The sequence below is a fragment of the Simochromis diagramma genome, unplaced genomic scaffold (genome assembly GCF_900408965.1).
Source record: "Simochromis diagramma unplaced genomic scaffold, fSimDia1.1 OVJJ01000449.1, whole genome shotgun sequence".
Taxonomy (NCBI): Eukaryota; Metazoa; Chordata; class Actinopteri; order Cichliformes; family Cichlidae; genus Simochromis; species Simochromis diagramma.
In genome coordinates, this window is record NW_024387274.1 from 284,385 (window position 1) to 307,347 (window position 22,963).

At 45.0% G+C, this 22,963-nt stretch overlaps 1 protein-coding gene and 1 long non-coding RNA gene across 2 annotated transcripts; both read left to right on the forward strand.

Moving 5' to 3' along the window:
* Positions 1 to 12,610: 12,610 nt before the first annotated feature.
* Positions 12,611 to 22,240, forward strand: LOC120715573. The gene is made up of 3 exons (XR_005691674.1): positions 12,611 to 12,722; positions 14,474 to 14,476; positions 22,227 to 22,240. It is a non-coding gene; the product is annotated as an uncharacterized LOC120715573 (long non-coding RNA).
* ssr2 (signal sequence receptor, beta) lies at positions 16,235 to 19,358 on the forward strand. The gene is made up of 6 exons (XM_040002615.1): positions 16,235 to 16,351; positions 16,900 to 17,060; positions 17,321 to 17,419; positions 17,774 to 17,882; positions 17,976 to 18,053; positions 18,421 to 19,358. Exons 2-6 carry the CDS (start codon positions 16,900 to 16,902, stop codon positions 18,529 to 18,531), a joined length of 558 nt encoding a protein of 185 aa, XP_039858549.1. The 5' UTR covers positions 16,235 to 16,351; the 3' UTR covers positions 18,532 to 19,358.
* Positions 22,241 to 22,963: the final 723 nt, after the last annotated feature.

Here is a 22,963-nt window from a genome sequence, read left to right on the forward strand (position 1 = left end):
ACTGATTTTCTCAATGATAGACAGATCCTGGAGATATTCCAGTCTGGATTTAGGGTGAACCACAGCACAGAGACGGCTCTCCTAAAGGTTTTAAATGATCTTAGATGTAACTGGGACGCCCAAAAGCTCTCAGTCCTGGTGCTACTGGATCTAAGCGCAGCCTTTGATACAGTGGACCACGCTATTCTTTTAAACAGACTAAAACACATGGTGGGCCTCTCTGGTGCTGTACACAACTGGTTCACTTCCTATCTCTCTGACAGATCTTTTATGGTGAGTATGGATACATGCTCCTCTAAGATCCATAAAATGACATGTGGTGTGCCTCAAGGGTCGGTTCTAGGCCCTGTACTTTTTAATTTGTATATGTTGCCTCTCGGCAGTGTCATCAGGAGGCATGGAGTGAACTTCCACAGTTACGCTGATGACACGCAGCTGTACATCTCCGTGTCTCCTGATGACACCAGACCAATGGATGCCCTTTTTAACTGTATCTTGGATATAAGATCTTGGATGGCAGAAAACTTTTTACAGCTTAACCAGGACAAAACTGAAGTTTTAATTGTCGGTCCTGAGGCTCAGAGAGAGAAACTCTTGTCTAAATTAGAGGCATTTTCACTATGCCCTTCGCTACAAGTGAAAAACCTGGGTGTTATTTTTGACTCTGAGCTTGGTTTTATCCCACATGTTAAACATGTAACCAAAATTGGATTTTATCATCTAAAAAATATAGCCAGAGTCCGCCCTATTCTCTCTCGGGCCAACACAGAGATGCTGATGCATGCTTTTATTACCAGTCGCATTGATTACTGTAATGCCCTGCTCTCTGGTCTTCCTAAGAAGAATATTTCAACTTTACAACTTTTGCAAAACTCGGCAGCTCGTGTGCTGACGAAGACCAGAGGGCGGGCCCACATTACACCGGTTTTAGAATCGCTGCACTGGCTCCCCGTGTGTTTCAGGATCGATTTTAAAGTTCTTTTATTGGTTTTTAAATGTCTTAATGGTCTTGGGCCTTCTTATCTCTCAGATCTGCTTTTACCATACGAACCCTCGCGGATCCTGAGGTCCTCTGGTACTGGCCTTTTGATTGTCCCTAAAGTCAGGACACATACTCACGGAGAGGCAGCTTTTCAGTGGTACGGTCCTCGTCTGTGGAACAGCCTGCCGGAGGAGCTCAGGGCCGCAGAGAACGTGCATGTTTTTAAGAACAGGCTCAAGACCCACCTTTTTAATTTAGCTTTTACTTAGCATTTATTTATTTTTTATGCTTATTTATTCTATCCTGTTATTCTATTATTAATTTAGGATTTACCTAATATTTATTGATTTTATTCTTATTCATTTTTTTAATCTTCTTACTCTATTTATATTTATATTTATATTGTATCCTGTTCTTATTTATTTTATCATTTTACCCATATCTCCAGTGTTTCCTCGGAGGGCGCTCTCTGCACCGGGGCTGTTATTGACTGTGGCTGCTGGGTCTCTGGGGTCCTCTCAGCCTGGTTGGGGGGCTCCTTGGCCTCCCTCCTGCTGTGTGCCCAGCCCGGAGGCTGCGGTCTGTGACCGGCTCCCGGTGCAGACGGCTCTCTGTTATAATGTTTCCTCACTTGGCTCATGCGAGCCCAGCCCAATTTTTACTCTTTAAGTGTGCGCGTGTGTGTATGTGTGTGTGGGTGGGGGTGGGGGGATATATGTGTATTGAGAGTGTGGGAAGTGCGTTGGAGGGTGGGGTGGGCTGCTTTTAACTATGTAAAGCACTTTGTGCTACATTTTTTCTGTATGAAAAGTGCTTTATAAATAAAGATTGATTGATTGATTGATTGATTGATTGACTAAAACAACGAGGAAAATGTTGCAGGAGTGGAACAAATTACATTTCAAAAACGGACTAATGTATAGACAGACAGGTGAAAGGCAACAACTAATCCTCCCTGCCAAGTACAAAGAGACGGTGTTAAAGCACCTGCATGACAACATGGGACATATCGGCACAGAGAGAGTACTGGCACTGGTGAGAGAGAGGTTCTACTGGCCGTACATGAAACAGGACATAGAAAGCTATGTTACCAGGAAGTGCCGATGTATCATTAGCAAGAAGCCAACAACCCAAGTATGTGCTCCAATGGGCACCATCACATCCACCTCGCCTATGGACCTGGTCTGCATCGACTATCTCCACCTGGAGCCCAGCCGGGGGGGATATGAATACATTCTTGTCATCGTGGACCACTTCACCAGGTTTGCCCAGGCATACCCAACCAAAAACAAGTCTGGGAAGACAGCAGCTGAGAGTTCATTCCGCGCTTTGGGTACCCAGCACGACTCCATCACGACCAAGGGCGCGAGTTTGAAAATGAACTTTTCAAGACACTGAGGGAGAAATCAGGTACTGGACACTCGAGAACATTCCCATATCATCCTCAAGGTAATCCTGCCGAGAGGTTTAACAGGACGCTTTTAAATGTCTACAATATTTGGGTGAACAGTAGACAATCAGGGGCGATCGTGGCTCAAGAGTTGGGAGTTCACCTTGTAATCGGAAGGTTGCCGGTTCGAGCTCCGGCTTGGACAGTCTCGGTCGTTGTGTCCTTGGGCAAGACACTTCACCCGTTACCTACTGGTGGTGGTCAGAGTGTCCGGCAGCCTCGCCTCTGTCAGTGCGCCCCAGGGTGGCTGTGGCTACAATGTAGCTGCCATCACCAGTGTGTGAATGGGTGGATGACTGGATATGTAAAGCGCTTTGGGGTCCTTAGGGACTAGTAAAGCGCTATACAAATACAGACCATTTACCATTTACAGGCCACTGATGGCTGCGACAGCCAATTGAAATTTCCCCAACCAGAAATGAGTGTTTTCTAAAACTATACTTTATTAGGATCAAAAACAAAAAAACAACAACATCAACAGTGTTTTTCCTGTTTCCTGTTGCATTTGGTTTGGAACTGAGCACAGCATTTTGTTGTATTATTTATGCATTACATTTCATGCAGGTGTTATAAATAGTTTAAAAGTTGATGATCATTGCGCCACTCATTCAGTACCAAACCATTTTATTTTCAAGATTAAAGCTTTTTAATTATGATCATTATTTTTATACATGCGACACATTATGGTGGAGGGAAATTACATGGCTTAAACTATAAACATTCTTGTTGTTAGGCAACAACACCAACCAAGCTATTTTTCTGCTAAATTCAAACTTGAATTGTCATATAGACAAGAACCACTTTGTACTGTCAGCTTATGATTCAAGGAGATAAAGGCATACCACACCATCCAAGATCTTTTCAAAGCAGTATTGACTGCAGAGAACCCCTATTGATGAACAAATGACACTGCAAGAGTTTCTAAGACCACCCGGGCTAATGTAGACATGCATCCTGTCACGGTCGGGCGGATCACACACAGTAATTCGGCGTGCCCGTGTGGCGTGCTGGTTAGACCCAAGCGCGGCGAAGGCTAGCGGTGGGTTTGGAACAGACACGCAGTTACTCTAGTAATGATCAGAGCGCGAAGCGTGGCTTCGGAACTGTCGTTACAGACAGAGAGCGAGTGGAGCCGGGAAGAGAAAAAGGATTGAAAGGGATAATCACTCACGGTTGCTGAATCAGGCGGAGACTGACGTCGGCAGAGTTTCGGAGCTCCTGACACGAAGGGAATGATGTCTGAGCGGCGAACAGGTGGGTGGCGTCTCTCTTTTAACCCCGGCCCCGTGATCAGCTGATCACAGCCGATCACCGGCTGACAGGACCCCCCCCTCGAGGACCGGCACCCGACGGGCCAGGACGGCGGCGGCGGAAATCCGAGATGAGGGAAGGATCCAAGATGAAGCGGGACGGCACCCAGGAGCGCTCATCAGGGCCGTAGCCGGCCCAGTCCACCAAATACTGGACCCCCCGGCCCCGGGGACGGGAGTCCAAGATCCGACGGACAGTGTAGACAGGACCCCCATCGACGATCCTGGGCGGGGGCGGGGCCCGGGAGGGGGGCGCCAGCAGGGAAGCGACGTGCCGCTTGAGCTGCGAGACGTGGAAAACCGGATGGACCTTCATGGCGGGCGGAAGCCGGAGACGGTAAGCCACGGGGTTGAGCCGGGCAGTGACTTCGTACGGGCCGACGAACCGGGGAGTGAGCTTCTTGGACTCACCGCGCAGCCGCAGGTGCTTTGTGGAGAGCCAGACGCGGTCCCCCGGCTGGAAGGGGCGACCCGGGCGGTGGCGGCGACGATGCTGCCGGGTGTACAGAGCGTTGGCCCGGGAAATGGCAGCCCGCGCCTTGATCCAGGCCTGGCGACAGCGGCGGACCATCCGTTCAGCAGCAGGCACGTCGACCTCCGCCTCCTGATGGCTGAAGATAGGAGGATGAAAACCATGACAGACCTCAAAGGGCGAGAGGCCGGTGGCGGAAGAGATGTGAAGGTTATGAGACAACTCAGCCCACACCAGGTAACGAGGCCATAGCGACGGTTGGGCGGAGACGAAGCACCGTAAGAAGCGCCCCAACTGTTGATTGGTCCGTTCAACCTGTCCATTGGTCTGAGGGTGATAGCCGGACGAGAGGCTGGGAGATGCTCCAACCAGGCGGCAGAAGGCCTTCCAGAACCTGGCAGTGAACTGGGGCCCCCGATCGGAGACTATGTCCATGGGGAACCCGTGAAGCCGGACGACGTGGTCCAGGAGGAGCACGGCCGTTCGTTTGGCGGAGGGGAGGCCGGCCAGGGCGACCAGGTGCACCGCCTTGGAAAACCGGTCCACAAAGGTGAGGATGGTGTCAAGACCGTCCACAGATGGGAGGCCGGTAACAAAGTCAAGGCCGACATGGGACCAGGGACGTCTCGGCACAGGGAGAGGGTGAAGGTCGCCAGCGGGCGGCTGGGTGGAGGACTTGGCCCGAGCACAGGTGTCACAGGCGGAAACGAAGTCACGGACGTCCCGAGTCATGGAGGGCCACCAGAAGGCACGACGGAGGAGCTGGAGGGTCCTGTCGGGCCCTGGGTGACCAGAGAGCGGGGAGGAGTGAGCCCAGAGCAAGGCCTCCTGACGGCACCGGGATGGCACATAGAGCCTCCCAGCTGGGGTGTCCGGCGGAGGCGGTTCAGTGGCCAGGGCATCCCGGATAGAGTCCTCCAAGGGCCACCTAAGGGGGGCAGCGAAACAATGAGACGGTAGGATGGGTCCAGGGTCTGACGTGAAGTCGTCCTGGGCGAACTGCCTGGAGAGGGCGTCTGCCTTGATGTTCTTGGAGCCAGGGCGGTAGGCGAGGTGGAAGTTGTACGGTTCGAAGAATAAGGCCCAACGGGCCTGCCTTGGGTTGAGCTGCTTGGCAGAACGAATATGGATCAGGTTCTGGTGATCAGTCCAGATCAGAAATGGTTCTTTCGCTCCCAGGAGCCAATGCCGCCATTCTTCCAGGGCCCACTTGATGGCCAGAGTTCCCGGTCGCCGACCCCATACCGTCGCTGCGTGTCAGAGAACTTCCTCGAAAAATAGCAGCATGGGTGAAGTTTTCCATCCGGGCCATGTTGAGAGAGGACGGCGCCAGCGCCAACATCGGAGGCATCCACCTCCACCACAAAATCTCCGGCAGGATCAGGGTGGAGCAGGACGGGAGCGGTAGCAAACCGACGGATAAGGTCTCGGAATGCCTGTCTCGCACCAGGGGGGAGGCAGAAGGGCCTGGGCAGGTTAGCTGGTTTAGTGAGGGATGTCAGTGGCGCGACAATGGTGCTGAAATTGCGGATAAAGCGCCGATAAAAATTGGCGAAGCCCAGGAAGCTAGTGGACCGTTGATGGAAGGCACACTTTTCCAGTTTGCAGAACAGCTGGTACTCGAGCAGCCTGCTTAGCACGGCCCGCACATGGCGAATATGGTCCACTTCAGTGCGGGAGTAGATCAGGATGTCATCCAGATAGGCAAACACCCACCGGCCCAGCATGTCCCGCAAGACATCGTTGATCAGGTGTTGGAAGACAGCAGGGCTGTTGCAGAGGCCGAAGGGCATCACCAGATACTCCCAGTGCCCGTTAGGGGTGATGAAGGCCGTCTTCCATTCGTCCCCTTCTCTAATCCGCACCAAATTGTAAGCGCTGCGTAGGTCTAGTTTGGTGAAGATGCAGGCCTGGGAGAGGGAATCGAGTGCGGTGGATAGCAGAGGAAGAGGATGGCGGTTCTTAACAGTGATTTTATTCAAGCCCCGGTAGTCTATACAGGGGCGAAGCCCGCCGTCTTTCTTCTTTACAAAGAAGAACCCCGCAGCTGCAGGGGAGGTAGAAGGGCGAATGAAGCCCTGTTGGAGAGCCTCAGCGACATACTCCTCCATGGCTTTGTTCTCTGCGGGTGACAGCGAGAACAGGCGACCACGAGGAGGGACCGCTCCCGGGAGGAGCTCGATGGCCATGTCGTAGGAGCGATGAGGAGGGAGAGCAGAGGCTCGCCTCTTACTGAAGGCCTCGGACAGGTCGTGGTAAGCCGGAGGGATCTTATCCAGATCGATGGGCTCCGGGGGTGACGCCTCTTCTGACTTTGAGTCCTGTCCAGTCCGGAAGAGAAGGCAGCGGCGTGAACACTGGGGACCCCAGTCCAGGATCCGGCAGGAAGACCAGGAGACGTGGGGGTCATGTTGACGGAACCAGGGGTATCCGAGGATGAGAGGAGAGGAAGAGGCCGAGACTACTAGAAACCGGATCTCCTCCTGATGATCCCCGACAGACATGCGGACTGGCTGGGTCTGGAACTGGACCGGGTAGGGTTGGAGTGGTCGCCCGTCTACTGAGGTCACCGGGAAGAATCGGTCGACGGAAGTCAATGGGATGCGAAGCCGAGAGGCTAGTTTTTGGTCGATGAAGTTCTCGGCAGCTCCGGTGTCCAGGAGGGCTTCGGATGAGAGCTGTTGGTGTTTCAGGTGGAATGTGACCGGTAACAGAAAACGAGAGGGGTCAGAGGAGTGGGAAGGGCCAGGTGGGACACCCCCGCAGTCTACCTGGCGTCGTCGTTTCCCGGCCGTAGCGGGCACTGGGGACGACGGTGTCGCGCTGATCCACAGTAGGCGCAGAGGCCCTCACGCCAGCGTCTCTCTTTCTCCTCTTTGGGGAGCCCACCCAGCTGCATGGGCTCCTCGCTGGATGTGCTGCTTGGGCTAGCCGTGGCTCCATCAGAGGGGGGAGGAGGTCGCGACGACATGGTCCGCTGAGGCTGGAAGGGTTTGGAGGCCCGAGGGGCGTGGCGAGGCCGCAACATCACACGTTGGTCGATCTTCAGGGCAAGGTCCACGGCCTCGTCCAAGGTCTTTGGGGGCCTCACGGCCAGCCATCTCATCCCTGATGTAATCCGCCAGTCCCTCTAGAAAGATGGAGCGCAGAGAAGCATCTCCCCATTGTAGCTTGGCAGCCAGGGTACGGAATTGGGAGGCGAAGTAACAGACTGGTCGATTGCCCTGGCGTAGATGAAGCAGCTGTGACTCCACTTCCACTTCACTGCTGGGGGGAACGAATGTCTTTTTTAACTCCTCCACAAACAGAGCATAGTCGTTACACGCTGCAGATTTGTTGTTGTAGAGAGCCGCGGCCCATTCCTGAGCCTGGCCAGACAAGAGAGAGGTTAACATAGCCACTTTTGCACGGGCAGTGGCGTATTTAGTGGGTTGACATTCAAACATCATGTCTAAGGTGGCGAGCAACCCATCAGGCCGGCCGTCTACTCCGTTCCACTTATCGGGTAGTCCGACCCGGGGTTCAGCGCTCACCGGCGCTGGCTGACGTTGCAGCGAGGTGACGGAAGAGGAAAGCTGGAGGACAGTTTCGGTGAGAGACTCCATCTTTGTGCTCATCCGATCCACCACACCGCGAAGATATAATACTTCGGCTTTTAGCCGTTCGAATTCCGCTGGGTCTACATGCGGCTCAGACATCCTGTCACGGTCGGGCGGATCACACACAGTAATTCGGCGTGCCCGTGTGGCGTGCTGGTTAGACCCAAGCGCGGCGAAGGCTAGCGGTGGGTTTGGAACAGACACGCAGTTACTCTAGTAATGATCAGAGCGCGAAGCGTGGCTTCGGAACTGTCGTTACAGACAGAGAGCGAGTGGAGCCGGGAAGAGAAAAAGGATTGAAAGGGATAATCACTCACGGTTGCTGAATCAGGCGGAGACTGACGTCGGCAGAGTTTCGGAGCTCCTGACACGAAGGGAAGGATGTCTGAGCGGCGAACAGGTGGGTGGCGTCTCTCTTTTAACCCCGGCCCCGTGATCAGCTGATCACAGCCGATCACCGGCTGACACATCCCTGGGACTTAACACAGAGAGGAAGTAGTACATGAATTGATATAGTACACAGCAAAATCTCCAGTGTTAAATTAACACTAGAGAGTGTCTATATGGGTCCACACCTCTGAGTGTTAAATACAACACTGTTGAGTGTTAAATTAACACTTTTGACAGTGTTATATGTTTAAAAGTAACCTAGTCAGTTTTGAAGATTAACAATGGAATATTTCTAACATTTTGAGTTATTTTCCAGTGTTAGAAAATCAGAACTGCTCAGTGTTAGCCATTGTTAATCTTCAAAACTGACTAGGTTACTTTTAAACATATAACACTGTCAAAAGTGTTAATTTAACACTCAACAGTGTTGTATTTAACACTCAGAGGTGTGGACCCATATAGACACTCTCTAGTGTTAATTTAACACTGGAGATTTTGCTGTGTAAGTATACCAGCTCATATACTACAACAAGTTAATGGTAAACTAGTACCTGGACATACAGCGGGTAAAATAAGTATTGAACCCGTCACCAATTTCAAAGGTGCTATTGACATGAAATTCTTACAAGATGTTGTTAACAACCCATCCAATCCATACATGCAAAGAAATCAAACTATAGTTGTTCATAAATTAGTGTGATAATGTGAAAACACATCGTTTTTCAAGTTTTGAACACATGAAAAAAGGGAGGTGCAGCTGTTTTTAAGCATACATCACTGGCACGATTCATACAACTGAAGTAAGGATGAATAGAAAAATGTGCCAAGACATTCTTGATAAAATTCTGCAGCCATTTACCAGGATGATAAAGATAAAATAAGGGTGAAAGTTTAAGAAAGACAATGATCCCAAACACACAGTCAAGGAAACTCTCAATTGGTTTAAGAGAAAGAAATAAAGCTGCTAGAATGCCCAGACCTGAATCTGAATCCAAATCTATGGAAAGAAGCTGAGAGTTCATAGACGGGGCCCAAGGAACCTTTGGAATTTGAAGACTGTCTAAATGCCAAAATCACACTTGAGCAATGCAAGTTTCTCCAGACAGGAGGTGTCTTGAAACTGTCATCACCAACAAAGGCTAAGGCTGTCACCTTCTAGGTAAGGTGTTCCACATGTCCTACCAGGAGGTAGGGCTGTGCGATATGAGGAGAATCTAATATCGCAACATTTTTTGGCTACATCACCATACACTACATATCGCAATATGTTTAAATAACCTCAGAAAACAAATGTTATTTGTGAGCATATAGTGCCTAAAATCGCACTGGTTTACTACTCAAATCGACCGTTCCATGTATATTACAAAAAATCTGAATGAATAGAAATGTTTTATTTTAGCCATTTTTCTCACAAACAACAATACTGCCACAGTATGTCTCTCTCTGTGGTCAAGACTAGAAATTAAAAGGGTGCTCTTTTGTGCTTCCAACATATAAAAAAATTGATGACCTCAAACCTTTTTTTTTTTGTGGTGTGTGGAGAGACGCTGACATGCGGAGTTTAAAACAGTCTTAATTTTGCAGTGGAATAAATTCCTGGTACTGCTACCTTTAGTGGCAATCGTTTTATGGCATGTTTTGCAAAATTACCGCATTTTGTTCACACAGAAAACTAAAACAGGCTTCAGCTTATAACAATAAAAAAAACAAATTCTTTCAAAAGGGTAGTTGGAAAATCCAGCACTGAAAGCAGAAATTCAGTGCGACTAAAGTAAATACACCAAGCATCACAGACGTATTAGTTAAAAAACCTGTAATCAGTGAATCTAAGATAAAAACACCTATAAAACCCAGAGTATAAATGGGGTTGTTGCAAAATCTGAGCTTCTGGGAGAGCACAGACAGTAAGATCTGACAGTGTTCTGACAGTAAACTTACAGAACAGAAGTATGAGGATTTTAAGGTGTTGTCTTATACCTAGTACACTTCGGCAAAAGGTATAACATGGTCTTTATAAGACAGCTAACATTTATAGATCCTACCATGAATTCCCATGGATAGTCCAAATCAGCTGGTAAAACAATAGGACACACACTCTTCCACACAGCCTAAGCAAGCTGTGGAATTATTCCACAGAATTATATCCTGTGATTATATAATTCCAGCTGTGGAATTATATTTCAAAGCTAACCTCTGAGCACCAACAGGATCTGAGGAGCTGGACATGGGGCCAATGGATACAGCTGCCACCATGAATTTGAACCAGAGAGCCGGGGGCAGCTATATACCACGATAATACTGAAGCAGCTGTTTGCTATGCCCCTAGTAAGACAAATACATTCTAGGTCTGACAATTTATTTAGACTGCAAACTATGTATACTACACATGCTAATACCAGTGCCTCGACACTAACAAAAACCGGCTTGGCGAAATGAAACATCCCTATAAACTAATGACACAGGGTCTTTATGCATTTAGCCACTTAGTAAACCACATTCAGTTATCCTTCTTTTGTCTTTGGAAGCATTCCCAAGCAACTACCGGGGCTAATAAGACCAGTCGAAAACCGTTATAATCACACAGGGCAAAAGCTTGTGTGGCGGTAGAGACAAAGCTACATACAGTAAACAATCACGGTTTTAGTAACGCAGTAACGCAGCGTTCCTACGGGAAAGTAACGGTAATCTAATTACCGTTTTTGCAATAGTAATCCCTTACTTTACTTGTTACTTGAAAAAAGTAATCGGATTACTCGTTACTGCCCATCTCTGCTCATAGTGTTAGAAGAATAGAGTTAAAACCCAACAGCTGGAGATACATTTGTCATGTTTCAATAAAGCATTATGTTTTATAGCTAGCAGCTATAGTTATGAACCGAGGAGCTGAACGCTGACAGTCTCCTTGTGTATACACTTCGTGGTGCTCTGAAGCTCTCTGCAAAAAACAGTCAAAACACAAACAGACTAGATTTGCGGAACTGTGTTGTGTCATTGAAAGCCAATCAGATCACGGATACGTTCTCGTCAAACCAATCAAACAACAGCAAAGGCGGACACAACGATTACGTCGCATTACAAATAAAGCTTTTACAACTTAATAGTCATTGTTAACCTCCAAGTGTCTTTAATTTACATCATAATAAGAGACTTGAAGTGTCTGTAGTTAAGCAATCAAAATACTTAGGACTAGTGATAGTCTAGTGAAAGTAATGCTTCGTGAAACACTAAATAATTTGAAGCAGTTGTGCACGAATTGTATTGAGGTTTCAGAAACAAGCTTTGCACAATTCTAAACAAAGCTACAAATTAGACCAGACTATCAGTGATTATGATCCACACGCTTAGAGAAATCCCCGTTTGTTTATTGTGATAACAACATAGGTTTTGTGGCTTTAATTGTTACTTACTTTGTATATATCATGTCAATATGGAGATGTGATTTTATTTATTATTGTTATATTTAATATACTTGTAAAAAAAATAATTATTTATTTATTTATTTATTTATTTATTTATTATTATTATTATTATTATTATTATTATTATTATTAACAGGAAGAATAATAATATTAGGAAGAACATTTATTATATTTTTTAAAATATGGTTTGAAAAAGAATCCTTCCCTCTCACAATTAGCAACTAACAGTACATCACTGTTATACACAGTGGCTTGCAAAAGTATTCGGCCCCCTTGAACTTTTCCACATTTTGTCACATTACAGCCACAAACATGAATCAGTGAAAGACCAACACAAAGTGGTGCACACGTGAGAAGTGGAACGAAAATCAGACATAATTCCAAACATTTTTTACAAATAAATAACTGAAAAGTGGGGTGTGCGTAATTATTCAGCCCCCTGAGTCAATACTTTGTAGAACCACCTTTTGCTGCAATTCCAGCTGCCAGTCTTTTAGGGTCTGTCTCTACCAGCTTTGCACATCTACAGACTGAATCTTTGCCCATTCTTCTTTGTAAAACAGCTCCAGCTCAGTCAGATTAGATGGACAGCGTTTGTGAACAGCAGTTTTCAGATCTTGCCACAGATTCTCGACTGGATTTAGACACCAGACAGGTCAGGGATAAAGTTATTGAGAAATTTAAAGCAGGCTTAGGCTACAAAAAGATTTCCCAAAGATTTCAGCTCAGTGGCAAGTTTTTAGTAAGCCCAAAGGACGAGGTCTGGTCGCAGAGTAGTTGTTACGATCTCTGTGGAAAAGATTAGCGTCTGATCCAAGTCCACTCGCATCTGCCAATCCCTGGCGACCTTCAGCGGGCCCAGGTCCAGGGCGGAAGGGCTAGTCTTCGGCTTGTCCCCCTCCGGGACAAATGCTGATGAAAACTGACACTTCTCTTGGTTCGCAAAGGGTTGAGCATCAATGGATTTTCTCTGGCACTCAGCTTTCTCGGCTAGACACCTAAGGACCTGATTGTGTCTCTATGTGTATCTGCCCTGAGTAAGGCTAGTCCTACAACCAACCAAGATGTGCTGGAGTGTTGCTGGGACTGTACACAGGGCTGTACACAGTGTGCGTGGACTTCCCCTGTGCAGAAGGCAACTACAAATGTTGTGCATACTAAATAAACAGAAAAAAAGATCCCTGTTGTCTTTGCTTAATGACTGGTTTCAGTCTTGACAATCCACATTGCACCTTTCAACATGTTTGTGGGTAGGTTTGAATGCTCCAGGTGTAAGTGGAGCCCCTCAGCCTCTACAGATGTGTCACAAGTCAATCTAGTAGTGGGTTATGGCACTTGGTCACAGGTGGCAGTAGTGGACTGAACTCCATTTGAGACTGCTCCAGCTGCTGCGTGATAGTCAGTAGATCTGCTACAAATTGAAGATCATGTGCAAGTTTTGAAAATTAAATTAGCTTTAAAACAAACAAACAAAAAAAATTCTAGCTCATCTCAACAATAAAAAAACAAAAACAAACCAACTGACACACTTGAGTCACCCACTTTCTTAAATCCACTCACTCTCTTGACTCAATCACACTGGCTCTGTTTATTACTAATCACTGTGTAACTGCTGCAGATGCTGCTGCAAGTGTGTGTTAAATTAACCACACTTAAACAGACTGTGTATAGGGTGGTGTGGGAAGCCAGACCGGGTGCCCCCCTTCCGGCTCTTCTCTCTCCTATCTTGTCCCCTTTTGTCTTACTTCTCTCTATCACCTTTTCTATCCCTTTGAAGAAGTTAGGCTCCGTAAATGCTAAAGAGGTAATTATTATTTTTTCTCAGTTGCAGTGAACATATAGAAAGAAAATGTAGGAAACTAAACAGAAGAAAGAAGAAGAGAAAAAATTTAACATAAACCGGTGACACACTCCAAGGCCTGATCAACCCTGGCAGGGCCTCCTTGGATGAGGGTGTCTAGTGATAACGGCCGAAACACCTGATGAACCCAAAGTCCACAACTAATGATGTGTCACAAATTTAAAATGGTAATCTAGATCGATCTCTAATCCCTAAACCTAACCAAGCAAGGAAAATGGCAGATTAGCCTGGGTAAAAGACCGAAAGTTGAGGCACACAATGGTGCGTGCTGCTGACAAAGTTTCTGGGCTGCCTTTCCTCATAACAGCCATCACTCAAGAGTCTCTCCATCTAAAGCAATGCATTATCAGGGACTGTAACATCTAGTCCTTTAACTGAATCAACTCTCTCCAGCCATGTTGATGAATTACCATTATGAGGCATTATGAATTATAAAATGATAATTTCCAGAGAAAAGCTAACAGGATGTGACATTACAACACTAGTGAAATATTCATGTGTCATATATTTGTTCAAGACCTATTTCTTTGTTATGGAAAAAAGTTATTAAGATCATGATGAACAACGGGAGAGCTGATTTCTTTAACTTTATGTAAATAACTTGGCATTTCCCACTGATGCAGGCCAAAAATAAACACATAATATCATTTCATTAGGTTCAAAGGTTTATTTGCAAGATGCACAAACAGACAACATTGAAAGTTACAAACACACTGTGCATGAAACAGGAATTCAAACGTGGTGCAGATCTGTGTCACAAGTTAACCTGGCTGTAGACTATGGCACTTGGCCACAGGTGGCGCTAGTTGACATGACTCCATTTGAGTGCACACAAAGAAAACTGCAGGCTTTAGTTGTGAACAGCATGTGACTTGTCCAGTGAGAGGATGCCAAAGTGTGTTCTCTGTAAAATCTACATTTACCTCCCATATGTGTAGAAAACACAAACGTTTAGAAAACGTGATTTGTGGTTCAAACAAAGATACTCAGAGAGTCCAGCCACAAGTGCCACCATACAGTAAGGTGCCAGTGTATCATTTACAGAAGACCCTGGTATGGATGGGTCTAATTTCAGTATGTTTTACATTAAAGCACAGGGACAGCATCTTCTGCCAACATCTACCATTCAAATCGTTGTTGAAGAAATACGAAGACTTGGGACAGATGTATACACTGAATAGACTAAGCTGATGAACAGAATCAACTTTTTGGGATTTACTTACCTGGATCATTGAGCATGCAAGAAGGTGATACTCTTGGCTTGTTTAGTTTCATGTTCTGTTGCTTCCACACTAATACACTGACTAACACAACCATATAGGTTCAGCCAGTAAGACATTCAAACCCTTGTTATTAAAGGTTTTCATTAGTTTTTGTTGTTGTTGTTGATTTTTTTTAATTCTCAGGTTCCTCCTGCTTTGCTGCTGAGACATTCATGTTGAGCATTGACAAGAAGATTGTCAACAACCGTATCACAACCTCTGCCATCTGCCTAATGTTTGGCACTTAGGCTACGTCCACACGTACCCGGGTATTTTTGAAAACGCAGATTTTTCTATGCGTTTGCGCCTTTCGTCCACACGTAAACGGCGTTTTCGGTAACTGAAAACGGAGATTTTTAAAAACTCCTGCCAGGGTGGATATTTTCAAAAACTCAGTTTTTGCGTTTACCTGTGGACGAAGTAAACGAAGAAAACGCAAGTTGTGTCCCAAAACGTCAGCTGCATCCTTCGGAGGACCTTCGCGGTCTATGTGGGCGACATGTATATATTGGGGAAAAAAAGGTACATGCATATTTAGCATCTACAGGCAGGGGACAAGATAGTTCTGGAAACCTTTGGTGGCATCTTTGAGTGTTACAGGAAATGCTGATACGGTATCAGATAAGCATCTGCTATCATCTGATAATAGATGAAAGCAGAGTGGCTGGGAAGGAACATCTTGATGCGAATATTGACACTGAATTATCACCAGATTCTGTTGGCATGGTAGCACAGCAGAGCCCAAGTGATGATACAAAAATGAGAACACTTTCAAATGAATGAATTACATACAAGTTTGACAAATAGAATCCAAAGGCAAACTGATGAATGCCTGCATTTGTTTTTGATTCATGTATAAAGTATAACCAAAAATCATTTACAGCCTTTGAAGTCCTAGGATTAGAAATGCAAGTTTTGGGAGTATTGGCAGCCTCGCTTCTGTCAGTCTGCCCCAGGGCAGCTGTAGCTACAACTGTAGCTGCCTCCACCAGTGTGTGAATGTGAGAGTGAATGAATAATGGCATTGTAAAGCGCTTTGGGTGCCTTGAAAAGCGCTATATAAATCCAATCCATTATTTCATTTTTCATTTCTATATGCAAATATAATGTAATGCATGTATTCATGGAGGGTCTTGTCTGTGAGCATTGTGTTGTTTGTGTTGCGTTGTGATGTGTCATATCGTGTCGTGTTGTGTTATATGTAGTGCAGACGTAGGACAGTTTTCCAATCTCATTGTACTATTGTACTATGTATGACTGTGCAATGACAATAAAGAGTTATCTTATTAAGATCAGAGAACCTGCAGTGAGAATTTTATTCTCAATGAATTATATTTTGTACATAAACCGTTTTATATGTATGAAAATTCAACTGATCAACAAGTACTTTTACAGGGCCGGAACAGGCAGTCCAGCTACTTCTGCATAATGAGCTACGTTCTTTTCGAATGACTCCTATCTCCCTCCCGAACACCAGGGGCGCTGCAGTTTGCAGGCTTCTTTAACTCCCCCTCGGTACACGTCATGTAAAAACAGGCTTTAAGCTTCTGAGCATGCGCTTGACTAGCTCCTTTACTTTCTGCCATTTGAAGAGAACTAGAGGAAGGTAAAAAATCTCTTCCTGTTTTTCTTTTAAAGCTTCAGAGTTATAATTTACTAATGTTTTATTTTAGCGACGGACATATTGTTATTATACAGCGAATCTATGAAACGCCTGTTAGACATAAAGCGTTGTTACTTACTATAATTTTCTTACTAACGCAAATGAAGATGTGACTCCTTTGGTCCACGTAAGCACCGGTTAGTGTTGAGCACTCTGACTTGAAGCCGGACACTTCATTAGTAACATATCGTAACAGCCTTTTAAAATTACCTCCCAGTCGCGATTTTTCTTTCGTCTTTTGAAAGTCAAACCTAAGATAAATAGGAAGTAGTCTCCGTTTAAAGACTGACTGCAGATTGTTTTTCCCCTTTCTTTTTTGTTGTTTATTCTAAATTTAGTTGGATACCTGGACACTACCGCATATTGTTTTATTTCAAAACCAGCCTGGACTCCTGGCTATAGTTTCACCATACTTTGTAGTCCATCGTCTTCTCCTCCTAACCCCAGTTTATTTTCCCTTTTTTGTTTTGTTGTTTGTTTGTTTTGACCAGATGACCAGGATGCTGCACGTGTTTGTAATCCTTTCTCTGCTGGCTCTGGGCTCAGGAGAAGAGGGCGCCCGTTTGTTGGCCTCCAAATCCCTCCTGAACCGCTATGCTGTGGAGGGCCGCGACCTGACCCTCCAGTACAGCATCTACAACGTGGGCTCCAGGTCAGATATCTGGACAGCCGCTGTAAATCAGATAACTGTACAAATGAAAACGCACAGAAAACCAAACGACACAGAATTATTCTATTCAGTTGTTTGTTAACAAACTGCTGTTTAATAATCACTTTATCAGTACGTTTGAACATTATCAAGACGTTTTCAGAATTGTTGAAATGTGAACTGCTTGAGAGCTTGTCAAGACCTGATAAAATGTTTAGTGCATACTGTGTGACTAAATGTCATCATCTGGTTTGTCTCCACAGTGCAGCTCTAGAGGTGGAGCTATCCGATGATTCTTTTCCTCCTGAAGATTTTGGAATTGTTTCCGGAATGCTGAATGTGAAATGGGACAGGATTGCACCGTATCCTTGCAGTAACATGACTTCTCACTGGCACTATCAAACTTGAGCTATTTTTGACGCATTAATTGTGGCTTAATGGGAGTTTGATCTTAAATTCTTAATCAAACATAAGTTACTGGGTGTCTGTATGGCAGCCTATGTTTTGCACCACAGTTATTTCATCTTACACAGTAGGACCAAATAGTGAAATGATATCTTTTCAGGCCGCTGAACCTAAAGAAGTATTCACTCTTCATGGTTCATAAGACAGAGGCCTTAATGAACCAGGAATGCAGGAATTTGATTTAAGTTGGTTTAAATAACCATAAATGGGCTCTTTCTCCAAGTCATCATTCTTAACTCTGAAACTTTTAGAGCCAGCAACGTCTCTCACACAGTGGTGTTGCGCCCCTTGAAGGCTGGATACTTTAATTTTACCTCTGCTACCGTCAGCTACCTGGTTCAGGAGGGAGGACAAGTTGTGGTAAAAGCAGTTAAAGTCCTTAGTGAGTCAAAGCATTTACAGTCCATAGTGATGTGTTAGAAGCTAAAGTGTCCCCTCCTTCCCTTCCTGCAGGTTGGCTACACCAGTGCTCCTGGACAGGGAGGAATCTTGGCTCAGAGAGAGTTTGACCGGCGCTTCTCTCCACACTATGTAAGTGTTAAAAACAGATTGAGGCTCGCTCATTATGGCACCTGAGTGCACTGGCCTATGCTGATCAAAGTAAATTGAGGCTGGTGGAATTTTGTAAACCTCTAAGGATCTTTATTGGGTTGTTAATTTCAGCTAAAATTGGAATTTACTGTATCTACACTGACATATTTTTGCATATAGCACAAGAAGTACTTTTTAGTACGAGTAGTGCATGTTGATAAACTAAATTAAAGTCTCCACAACAACAGAGTTCCTTGATACCACTGTTCACATAGTGTCTCGATTCATGGCTTATAGACTGAAGTTTTTGCATTTGCCAGAACAGTCCTCTAACACTTCACTCACTGCTCCGTGTGTCTGTCTTTAGTTGGACTGGGCTGCATTTGGTGTGATGACGCTACCCTCCATCGGCATCCCTCTGCTTCTCTGGTACTCCAGCAAGAGGAAATACGATTCGCCCAAGAGCAAGAAGAACTGAAGCATCTTTGCTCTGTTCAAGAATGGGGTTGGGGATGGGAAGGGAAATAAAAGGGTTTTGTAAAAAAAAAAACATTGCCCATACTTGGGGTGAAAACTAAAACTTGGTGACCAATGGACTTGATTGTGGTTTGATCGAACAGAATATTTAAGAGAACTTTGGAGCAAGAAGTAGAAGGTGAAAATCGTGTGGCATCTCTTTATCTGCAAATGGTTCATGTGACGAAACAATTACATTATGCTGTTTTCCACCACAACTAGTGAGATGATCTGAGTAACAGGACCTGCCAGGTGTCTTTCATGACCCTTTTTGGGATGAAACAGTGGGTTCTATTGTGGAGGGCTTGAGAGTAAGGCTGGTTGGCTACCGGTTTAATCATTCACAAGTTAGCTAAGTAATAATCTCTGTCAGATATTGCCTTCAGTAACATGAAATTCACCAAATAGACTAAGATGAAAAAGAGCAATTCAGCAGTCAGCCTAAAGGGGACGACACAAACATCATGGAATGATGTGCCCGTGCTCCATTCCCTCCATTGCTGTAATTGCACTGCAACTCATGAGTCTGGTGAATCCTTCAGCACACATGTTCTAAACCCCTACAATGGGAACTGGCTAATGGGGGTTACTACTGTAAACAGCTGCTTGTATTTGCAGTGTGTGTTTCTAATGAGCTGATATGACATTTGGAGCCAGTTGTTTAAGTTCAAAATAAATGAAAACAAGGTACATGTTTTGTTTTTTTAAAGCTGAGCCTGATTCATTTCTGGGGGTTTGCATTCCCTATTTCCAGTTTATATCATTCCCATAAATAAAAACTTAAGGTTATTTTTTCTTTCTGTTGCATTTTGTTTTGTTACATAAAGCAAATATATAACGGGTAAAAAAAAAAAATCAAAGTACAATTTTAAATATCAAATGTCAAAATTTAAGAGCAGATATTTCAATACTGGATAGATGTATTATAAAACGTTATTGCACATAGTTTAAAAAGATGTCAAATATCCAATCTTGTGGCAGTGGAAGTAATCCACTGCCTTTGCAGAAAATGGTGCAGAGTGTAGTCAGGATTATGAAACATTTTGCTGCACATTTTGGGGTGGCTGTAGCTCAGGAGGTAGAGCAGGTCACCTACTGATTGGAAGGTTGGAGGTTCGATCCTCCAGTCTCCATGCCAAGTATCCTTGGGCAAGATACTAACCCCAAGTTGCTCTCCGATGCATCCATCAGAGTATGAATGTGTGTGAGTGTAGTTAGAAAGCACTCAATATAGAGGTAGTGCTTGTGAGAATGGGTGTGACTGGGTGAATGTGGCGTGTTGTATAGAGTGCTTTGAGTACTCCGGAGAGTAGAAAAGCGCTATATAAGAATCAGTCCATTTACCACACGCTGAAGTCCAGGGCTCGGCTGGTCATCTGGCATACCGGGCATTTTCCTGGTGGGCCAAGACACTTTTGGGTCGATGGACCAGCCTAAAAAGGTGGAGCTGAAAAACTGAGAGAAAACAATAAAAGCAGATCCAACAAAATGTGTCAGATTAACGACACGTTAGCTGTCAGGGCTGCTGCACTGTGAACAGTAGTACCAGCAACAGCCAGTAACAACTTGTAATCAGGCCTCACAGTCACAGGGGGCTGCTGCTGCACCATCTGTGGAAGAGAGGAAGATGAAAATAGATGGAGGGACATAATTAGGAAGGGAAAGATTCAAGGCTTCAGTAAAATGAATGGCTGCTTTGACCATGAGCCACTGCTGATAGCCAGAGTGTACAGTTGGGTCCATATATATTTGGACACAGACACCGAGTTTAGGTTGTTTTTTTTTTTTTTTTACCTGTTTACTGAAACATATTGTAAGTATAGTTATATAATGGACATTGACATAACGTGTAGACTCTCACCTTAATTTGAGGGTATCTACATTCAAATTGGATGAGGGGTTTAGGAGTTTCACCTGTGCCACCCTCTTTTTAAATGGACCAAAAGTAATTGGACAGTTGTCTTACAGGGTATTTCATGGGCATTTGTGGGCAATTCCTTCATTATGTTATTATCAGTTAAGCAGATAAAAGGCCTGAGTTGATCTGAGGTGTGGTGCTTGCATTTGGAAGGCTTTGCTGACAGAATCTGTGATAGGCTGTCAACAGCAGTCAAAAGAACCTCTCCACGCGAGTGAAGCAAGCCATCCATAAGCTAACCGAAAGATGTACCCTTAGGCCCCCTCCTTCACGTAAATGGCCTCCTTGACTCCGCCCTCAAACCAGCGTTTCTCCCTGTCCAGAATGTGTACATCCTCATCCTTGAAAGGGTGTCCACTGGCCTGTAGGTGTAAATAGACTGCGGAGTCCTGGCCTGACAAGGTAGCTCTCCTGTGCTGTGCCATCCGCTTTGCCAGTGGTTGCTTGGTTTCCCCGATGTACAAATCCTGGCACTTAACAGTGTACTATATTATTCTGTTTGTGGGGGACCCGATCCTTGGGGTGGACCAATTTTTGGTGCGGTGTGTTTTGGGGTTTAAAAGCCACAGAGACCCGGTATTTAGAAAAAATGCATCTCAACTGTTTGGACTGGGTAGCATAACAAAGCCCTCTTTTCCACTTTTTCATGTACAATTTGGCCACGATAGGTGAAACTGGTGAACCCATGGCACACCCATATTTCTGCCTATAGTACTGACCCTTGTATTTGAAATAGGAGGAATTAAAACACAGTTCCAAAAGCAACTTGGAACTTGGTCGATGCTGAGAGTGGTCCTGTTGCTGAGGTTGGGGGTCATCCTGTAATCTCTTACGAACTACCTCCAACACGTCCGTGACTGGGATGCGAGTGAAGAGAGATGTAACATCGTACAAGACCATTGTTTCATCTGCCTCCATAATGACATCTCTCACCTTCTCAACAAAATCCAAGGTGTTCTGGATGTGGTGCTCAGGGCTGCCTACCAGCGGGTTGAGGATCGAAGCCAGAAACTTGGAGATGTTATAGGTGACTGAGTTGATCATACAGACGATGAGTCTTAAAGGTCCACCCTGTTTATGTATCTTCGGTAAACCACACAGACTTGATGTAGATTCGTCTGGTTATAGCCTGTGGTATGAGGTCCCGTCAATAGCATTGTCTTGTTCTAACTGCTTCAGACAGTTTATCACCCTCTTCCTGTAACCACTTCCTGCTTTTAGGGGCTCATAAGTATTTTTGCCATTGAGCAGTGACAAAATTTTCTCATGATAGTCTTTCTGGTTTAGCAAAACCGTGCACCTACCCTTGTCTGCCGGAAGGATAATAATGTTGCTGTCATTGTGAGCGCTAATGTTGTTGTCATTGTGTGTGCCTTCCTCTCGTCCATGCTGATGTTGGATGCTGGGGGCTTCGCAGCTTACATGTCTGCAATATTGTTGTTTCGAATTGCTGTTTCTGTGGCTGAAAAGAGTTCCAATAGTGGGATTTGTCTCGGCGTCACAGCAAAATTCAACCCTTTAGCAAGGATGTTTGCTCTCTGTTTGGCTGAGCTGTCTGTCAGACAAATTCTCCACCCTCAAGTGTCTTCTTCAGTCTCAGCTGACTGCAGGTTTCCCTTCTTCAGCTGAGACTGAAGAAGTTACTTGGATGGACAATGGACAGATGGACAATGACCCAAAACATACAGCTAAAGCAAACCAGGCACGTAAATTTTACATGTGCACAGATGATGTTAAAGTGGCTCTTTTTCAAGCCTATTGTACCTCTTTCTATATGACTCATTTGGTGTAATTATAGTCAAGTCATAATGAAAAAACTGCAGGTGGCCTTTCAGGGTGTATTTAGAATTTTGCTTAGACTTCCAAGATGGACATTTGCAAATCAAATGTTTGTTACAAGTAATGTTCCAACTTTTCATGCCTTACCGAGGAGCTATATGTACAAATGTATCTTATGTGCCATTTGAATCAATAAATTCAGAAGTGAGAGCTTTGACAGAGATAATACATGGTGACAGAAGGTATATGTCAGGTTTTTATAAACATTTGATTAAAAAAAACAAAACTATTCTTTTTTTTGGTTCCGGTCTAGCCCTGCTGAAGCCACAGGTAACCTGCTTATCCATTTGTATACTTTTGTGTTGGTCTTGTAACTAATCCTGACCCGGGATGGATCCGTCTTCTACCTTCTAAAGTCGATCACCAAAGCTTTGGTCTTATTCACATTCAGAAGCAGATGATTCCTCCCTGACTGCTCCACAAAACTGTGTTCTTTACACCTCCTGCTCATCATTTAATCACACTCTAAATCTTGTTCTGAGACATGGCATAGAAACTGAACATTTAACAGTATTTCTTGAAAATCCTCTTTTGTCTGATCATTTCCTAATGACATTTAAATTTACAATAATGTATTACATAGCAGTGGGGAATAGATTTCATCACAGTAGATACCTTTCTGAAATTGCTTTAACTA

What these genes read in the sequence shown, in the direction of transcription:
- ssr2 (XM_040002615.1), top strand. Translation starts at nt 16,900, where the DNA reads ATGACCAGGATGCTGCACGTGTTTGTAATCCTTTCTCTGCTGGCTCTG. An exon ending in AAATGGGACAGGATTGCACC is followed by an intron (nt 17,420 to 17,773) that starts GTATCCTTGCAG and finishes TGAAACTTTTAG; the next exon opens with AGCCAGCAACGTCTCTCACA. An exon ending in AGGAGGGAGGACAAGTTGTG is followed by an intron (nt 17,883 to 17,975) that starts GTAAAAGCAGTT and finishes CCCTTCCTGCAG; the next exon opens with GTTGGCTACACCAGTGCTCC.